Genomic DNA, 7972 nt, shown 5'->3' on the forward strand with positions numbered 1-7972 from the left:
ACACAGAATAAAAAAATTAAAAATAAAAAAGTATACTGACTTGTATATGCTCAGCTGCAAAGGCAATCTAAGGTTATTTCAAATTTAAAACTGATTATAAATGGCTTTCGTTGTCCTTTTTATTCTCAGCACTTGATTTCTTGATTTGTTTGTAGTGTTGGGGACTGAACCCAGGGCCTGTGCATACGGAGCGAGTCTTCTACCACCACCCAGCTCCCAGCCCTCTTTCTACTTTTTACTTAGTCCAGGCCGGACACGAACTTGCAATCTTCCAGTTTCCCCGATAGCAGGATTGCAGCAGCTCACAGCTCAGTGTCTGTCTGTGTCCATCAAGTACACCCCTCTCCTGAGGACACTGGGGAGAGGGGCCTCAGCGTACCCCTGTGGCTCTGCACTGGCTGCTCTCCTCCCCGCTCACACATCCTTTGAATCTGTCAAGCGTGGCCTTTGCTTTTAGCAGTACTCACATCATCAGTTTTCAGGGTTTGAAGAAATTCCTGCAGCTTATCTGCTGTTTTATCTGTTGCTAGAGATAAAATTTTCAGGTCCATTGTTGCTCACATCAGAGAACTGTAAGAAAAAAAAAAGAGGGCGGGGGGTGGGTCACAGTTGGAAGCTTCTAGAAGTAATTCATACCGGTTATAGACAACACTGTAGTGTTCAGCAGATGGAAACCTCAGGTAAGATGATGATGCCTGGGGCTGGAGAGGTGGCTCAGTGGTTAAGAGCACTGGCTGCTTTTCCAGAGGACATGAGTTCAATTCCCAGCACCCACATGGCAGCTCACAACTGTCTGTAATTCCAGTTCCAGGGAATCTGATGTCTTTACATCCATGCCCATAAAATAAATTTAAATAAATTATTTTTAAAAAAAGATGATGCTTATCCTAATCAAGTCTTAAGAATTCCCTATAATTCTGTACATGGTTTCAGAGCTTCTGCATACATTTTCACCATCTATTCAACATAATGCTTAAAACCAAAATAGCACTTAGCTATATATCAGATATATTATAACTATATAAACATACAATAAAATACTGTTGGACAAATGAATAAACTAACAGCATCATAACTGATAAGTACCAATTAAATGGTATATAAAAAAAAAACAAGTAAGGCTGAAGATGTGGCTCAGTGGTACAGTGCTTGTCTTGCATGCACAAGGCCCTGGGTTCAATTCCCATGCCATAAAAATGGAAAAAAAAGAGAGAGAGAAAGAGAATGAGAGCAGAGAAGGGTGTGTGTGTGTGTGTGTGTGTGTGTGTGTGTGTGTGTTAAAGATCACATGCACTAGCTGGTTAGCTCACACCTGGAGAGGGAGAGGCAGGATTAGGAATTCAAGACCAGCCCTCAGATATATAGGGAGTTTGAGGCCAACCCTGGCTACAAGAGAGAGACTCTGTCTCAACAAACCACAGAACAAAAACAAGTGAGAAGCTAATAACACTAAAAAGTGTTTTCAGAAGAAAAGTCAGAACTGGAAATTAAGAAACAAAATGTAGGTAGCCAAGATGGCCAGACAGTCTACAATACTGGGAAGGAAGATACCATAAACAAAGGCAGGCGTGCATGTCTGAGCTGAAAGGTGGATTTGGGAACTAAGTAGACTGGCCGGCCACAGAGAGCAGCAAGAAGGCTTGAGAGAGAGGCTGAGAAGAAACATGATCTCAAGCTTCAGTTAAGGAACTTAGATTTTACTGACAACTACCAAAAGTCCCTGAGTGACAGAGTCTGACGAGACTGGAAACAGTCTTTGGGGCAACTGAACATCAAATTATTGTGCAAATCAAACTAGGAAGGGAATATGGAGAAAGAAGAAACCAATAGGGGACCTAGACACTGTTTTAGTGCTAAAGATAAAAGGCCTGTGTAGAGTGTGAACTGTGCAGTGGAAGAGATGAATGCAGGAACATTGGACACAGTCCTGAGTAACACGGAAGTGAAGAGGTAAATGCAGGCTGCAGGGGGGAAAATAACCCTCCTGTTTCTCCTCTCCCTCCTGTTTCTCATCCTCAAATACATAGTACCATCAGTCACTCAGCCCAAAAACCTGGGCATATTCTTAGGAACTCTGCTTTCATCCTCCATATCCACTACCAAGTCCTATCAATGTCATCCCCTGAACATCTCTCAAACCTGGCAGCATCTCTCCACCTCTGTTCTAACTAACCTTACTTCAAAGCCACCAGCATCTCCCACTGAACCATTCCAAAGATATTTTAACCTGTCCCCCTCTACATAGCAATGAGAGATACTTTTAAAACGAACAAAAACAAAACAAAACAAAAAAACCACAAATTATACATTTTCCTTCCAATCTATCCTTATCTTAAAAGTGGTTTTCCAGCCAGGCAGTGGTGGCACAAGCCTCTAATCCCATCACTTGGTAGGCAGAGGCAGGCAGACCTCAGTGAGTTCAAGGCCAGCCTGTTTTACAGAGTGAGTTCCAGGACAGCCAAGGGCTACATAAATGAGACACTATCTCAAACTCAAACACACACACACACACACACACACACACACACACACACCTATGTTAAAACTTTTTTATAGCCGGGCAGTGCTAGCACACGCCTTTAATCCTAGCACTCGGGAGGCAGAGCCAGGCAGATCTCTTGGGAGTTCGAGGCCAGTCTGGTCTACACAGTGAGATCCAGGACAAGCACCAAAACTACACGGAGAAACCCTGTCTCGAAAAAGAGAAACAAAACCCTTCATTATAAAGAACTAGCAAATAAGAAAAAAAAATCACAGAAAGAAATTAACCACACTCAAAGTCTATACATCACAATGAACTTCTATACAATTAGAAGAATCATTCTAAAGCTGTGGAACTTCACACTGGATTTTGCACCTTCTCTATCAAATGTTTTTATGCACTTACCCTCCACCAAAACCAGAAAACCATATATTAGAGTTTAAACTAGGTGACAAGAAAGGGCTGACTGCAGGTAACAGACACTTGAGTCATGAAAAAGTTTTACCACTGTATTTTAAACACAATGAATTGTTTTCTGTCCTTCAAAGCCCCAAGGCCCTCCTGTTATTGGCCCTTATAAATGATTTCTCATCTGAAACAAAATAAATACCCACCCTTCCATCCTTCCTCTCTAACTGCTCAAAACCTTCAGACCTCACTCAGCTCAACCCACACTCTTAGATGCTGGGGTTAAACGTTTTCCATTACATCCTCCAAAAGCACCAGTAAAATTCCTTCCACAAGGTTAAACTTAGGCTGGCCTCAGAAATCCGTCTGCCTCTGCCTCCCCGGTGCTGGTATTAAAGGCCTGCACCACTACCACCTGTACCAACTTTTAGTACTACAGTTTAAATTAATGGCTAGGTCTCCCACCGGTTTACAATTCCATGTGTATCCAGTTTTGTTTATCATTGTTATCTTGAGCACAGTAACAAGCATATATATGTTTTCCCGAGACAGGGTTTCTCTATGTAGCTTTGGTGCCTGTCCTGGATCTTGCTCTGTAGACCAGGCTTGCCTCTAACTCACAGAGATCTGGCTCTGCCTCGCTAGTGCTGGGATTAAAGGCGTGTGCATCACCACCGCCCAGCTTGTAATAAGCTTATATTAAGGACCTAACAAATATCTGATGTGAGCTAAAGGATGTCGCTCAGTTCGTAGAGGGCTTGCCTAGCAGGGTTTGACAACAACGCCCCCGCAAGACTGTGTAAACCTGACATGGTAATGCACGCCTGGAATCCAAGCACTCAGGAGGTGGAGATAAGATCAGAAGTTCAAAGTCAACCTTGGCTACATAAGACCCTGGCTCAAAAACAGAACGAAAGGGAAAAAGAAACAAACTATAAAACGAGGCAGCTAATGCATATTTTTCTATCCCAACTGCTAAATACAGTGCCGAAAATATACTAAGCACTTAGTGAAGATTGTGTGTTTGTTTTGTGTGTTATAATAAACACTATATAAACGGAAACAAAAACAAAAACAAGACATCTGGTGGGGGTTGTTAGCTTCTGGAGCTCCATCCTACTCACGCGTGCGCCGCTGAGCAGCCTGCCTATCTACCCTACGCAGTGCCACTGGCCTGTCTTCCCACTGGCACTGGGCTCCACGCGCGACAGCGGGCTCGGGGACGTCCCAGAAGGGCAGGACCAACTAGGGAGGGCTAAGCGGGGCGCGCCCGGGAGAAACCCGCCGAAGCTGAGACACCCGACCCCAGCGCGGGCACCAGGCACGGCGGCACGCCACGTCGCAGGGAGACCCGCCTGACCTCACGAGCCCACGAGCCCCCGCCCTGGGTGCGCAGACCCTGGACAGTCACCTTAACCTCGCCGCAGCCTCCTTCCAAACTTCCCGCTCAACTCCACGCAGACGCACTTCCGTCGCCCAGAGCAACAGGTCCCGCCCCCGCGGTTCATTTCCGACTCCCTAGCGTGGTGGGGCGTACCATCTAGATGACCTGGGGGGGGGATCATTGCGGAGTTCATGGTCTAAGTTCGCGGGCAGGGGAGGTGCGACCTGCTTACTCGCTTTGAGGACCCCAGAGTGAGCATGAGCGTTATGGTCTGACCAAGCCAAGCTTTGCTTGAGCTCTGTAGTTGAAGACAGTGTGCAAGGGATTAATAGATGGCTTTGCAGGTCTTTGCGTTGGAAGCACCTGAAAGGCAGAGGGAGCCCTCAGATTTCACCCTGTCCTTGGGGAGGCGAGGCAGCACCAACCTCTACTCTCTTACATAACCGCAACGTTTAGCTGGTACTTTCCCAGAAACAGTGAATGTTCAATACATAGTTGTTAATAAGCACCTGACTGTAGAGTCAAGATCAATGGAGCAGTGGACCGAGGTTCTACTTTAGATTGAGGGTGCAGCTTGTGCAAAGTGCCCAGAGTCAACAAGCTCCTGGCTAGTTAAGCATGTGAAGGTGCTTAGGGTGGTAGAGGGGAAGCAGAGGCGTGTACATTTCCTTAATATTAGCAGGGGGTGGGGAGTGGGTGGGCAGGGCATGAATGTATTCATATTGCCTAATCATGTCCTTTTCAGATGAGTGCCCCCAGAGAGTTCAAAAGAGATGATGAGCTGAGTGCAGAGGCCCAAAGTAGGACGCCTTAAGAAGTTGTAAGTTGCCGGGCGGTGGTGGCGCACGCCTTTAATCCCAGCACTCGGGAGGCAGAGGCAGGCGGATCTCTGTGAGTTCAAGGCCAGCCTGGGCTACCAAGTGAGTCCCAGGAAAGGCGCAAAGCTACACAGAGAAACCCTGTCTCGAAAAAAAAAAAAAAAAAAAAAAAAAAAAAAAAAAAAAAGAAGTTATAAGTTGTCTGTGGTAGTGGTCTAGACTGTGGCAGTGAGGATGGAAGGAGTGGGTGATGTAAAGGCTTCAGATTTGGTAGACGTCAGGAGTGTAATGGGTCCTCTTGGCCAGCTCTGGAAGAAACAGCTACTGGAAGAAAGGGATGTGTCTCAGCTGTCTTCCTATGCTCCTTCTGGGACTCCTCTCCTACATTTCTGTCTCAGCTTTGAGCTGTGAGATGTAGCTAAAACCCAGCAGCTGAGGTTGAGGCTGGTTCCTGAGAGGAAGCCTTTACTTTGCTAAAGAAACAGATGACTTCGTCCACCTTCACACAAAACCCTCTTTCCAAACCCCTTCTAGGACTGGACCATTCAACTGTAAATCTGTCGGCAGTCTGTGTAGCTTAAATAAATTCATTAGCACCCCCTGAGTTTCCATTTGTGCATCCCAGAACACCTACTGAATTGTTTGCATGAATGTCTACCTAGTAACGTGAATAATAGTATCTATGTTTTTCATTAACATTAACCCTTTGTTTTGTTTTTTTGAGACAGGATCTTACATAGCCCAGGCTGGCTTCTAACTTGCTATCTAACTGTGGCTGGCCTTGAACTCCTAATCTTCCTGCTGCTACTTTCCAAACACCTGGGATTGCAAATGTGCCACCACACGTGGCCAGCATTAACGGTGCTAGTAAGGTAAAGAATAGATTCGGGTTAGTACCTGCGGTTTCCACTCTGATGCAGACTTCCTTAACTAAGCAGCTAATCTTTTCCCATTCAGCTCACCAGTTAGAGTCCCTGTGTGGGTACTTACTTACTGGGGGCTAGCTCATCTGTGGTCCCAGTGCTGGGGAGACAGAGACAAGCAGGTCTCTGGGGCTCACTGGCCAACTAGTGTAGCTGAGCTGGCAAGTTCCAGACCCGTGAGAGACCTTGTCTCAAAAAAAAAGGGGGCGGGGTGGAGTGGGGTGGAGAAAAGAAAAGTGGATAGAACCTGAGGAATGGAGCTGGAGGTTGTCCTCTGGCCTGTATGATGTCTTTCCTGTACGAATATGTATGAGTTTGCCCAGTGCGTGCTCCTGTGCTTCCCCTCAATGGGCTCCTTACTTGCTGCAAATATGAATCTCCGTGTTCCTCTCTCTCCTGGTTGTGCACAGTGACTTTGCGCTCACCAAAAGGCAGCTTGGTTACGCGTACAAGGAGAACCAGTGATGTGCCCAACACTAGAAAATATAGCCAGCTATCATCCCAGCTGGGATGAGGCTGATGCAGAAAGATGGAGTGTGACATAGTGACATCCTGTCTCAAAACCAAAAATTAAAAATTAAAAAAAAAAAAAAAGAGCTGGGGGGGGGGTGCGCACCTTTAATCCTGAGTAGGAGGCAGAATCAGGCGCATTGCTGTGAGTTTGAGGCCAGCCAGTGATGTTACACAGAGAAACCCTGCCTGGAAAAACTGAAATAAATAAATTAATTAAATTAAATTAAAAAAAAGAAAGAGAGCCAGTTGAGAGCAGGTTTACAATAGCGGAACTACAAGTGCTTTCATTTAGCCAGCGTGCAGGAGAGCCTAGCAGGAATGAGCACGGTGAGGGCCCAGAGAAACAGTCTGAATGGAGCACTGCCGATGTTCCTGCTATGGAAGGGACTGGGTGCACCTACGGTGGACACCCACCCTGAAGATTTGCCATCTGTCTTCTCCACAAAGCCACTTCTCAGCCACCCATAGCGCCTCACACACTGGTGTGCCCGCTCTGCAGAGGATGGACCTCAGAGGATGGCCTGTGTGGGTTGGCGGCAAACTGGAGGGTGTCTAAGGAGGTACCGAAAACATATTCTAAAGAGGACGTGTGGGCACTGGTGGGCACTTTTTCCAGTTCCCTGAACTCTGGGAAGAGCATGACCAGAGAAGGGCCAATGGGGCATTTACTGGAAGCCCAGAATCTTCAGTAACCTGGGCTGAAGAGCAGCACCACTTGAGAGGATCAGCACGGAAACGTAAAGAGCCCACACTTAACAGCGTTGCCTTGCAGCAATCTCAAATGTAAAAGAAATGCAATGGGGAGGGGGGCGTGGCTCCATTGGTAGAGTTCTTGCCCAGTAAGCATGAAAACCCAGGTTCCATCCCCAGCACTTCTGTCTTAGGGTTTCTGTTGCTGTGAAGAGATTCCATGACCATAGCAACTCTTTTTTTTTTAATTCTTCCTTCACTCCACACACCAACCACAGTTCCCACCCCTCCCCCTCTCTTACCCCCACCCCCTCACCCCCCCACCCACTCCCCAGAGAGGATAAGACCTTCCCCGGGGAATCAACAAAACCCAGCATACCAAGCTGAGGCAGGACCAACCCCCCCACACCCTACACAAGGCCAAGTAAGGCATCCCACCATAGGGAATGGGCCCCAAAAAGCCAGTTCATGCTCCAGGGACAAACCCTAGTCCCACTGCCAGGGGCCCACAAATAGATCAAGCCACACCACTGTCGCCCACATTCAGAGGGCCTACCTCTGGTCAGCTGTCCCCATGGGTTTCCCCATCATGCTCTTGACCCCCCCTTGCTCATACAATGCCTCCTCCCTCTCTTCAGCTGGACTCCAGGAGCCTCCTGGCCCAGTGCTTAGCTGGACCACAGCAACTCTTATAAAAGAAACCATTTCAATTGGGGCTGACCTACAATTCAAAGGTTCAGTCCATTGTCATCAT

At 47.0% G+C, this 7972-nt stretch overlaps 1 protein-coding gene across 1 annotated transcript in view; it reads right to left on the minus strand.

Moving 5' to 3' along the window:
- Positions 1-4362, minus strand: part of Fanci (FA complementation group I) — a 58790-nt gene extending 54428 nt beyond the window's left edge. The window contains exons 1-2 of the mRNA XM_059272758.1: positions 4302-4362; positions 468-570 (exon numbers count right to left, since the gene is read on the minus strand). Coding sequence (XP_059128741.1) covers positions 468-551 — 84 coding nt within the window. The 5' untranslated portion in view covers positions 552-570; positions 4302-4362. The remainder of the gene's footprint in view (positions 1-467; positions 571-4301) is intronic.
- Positions 4363-7972: the final 3610 nt, after the last annotated feature.

Source organism: Peromyscus eremicus, chromosome 1 (genome assembly GCF_949786415.1).
Source record: "Peromyscus eremicus chromosome 1, PerEre_H2_v1, whole genome shotgun sequence".
Classification (NCBI taxonomy): Eukaryota; Metazoa; Chordata; class Mammalia; order Rodentia; family Cricetidae; genus Peromyscus; species Peromyscus eremicus.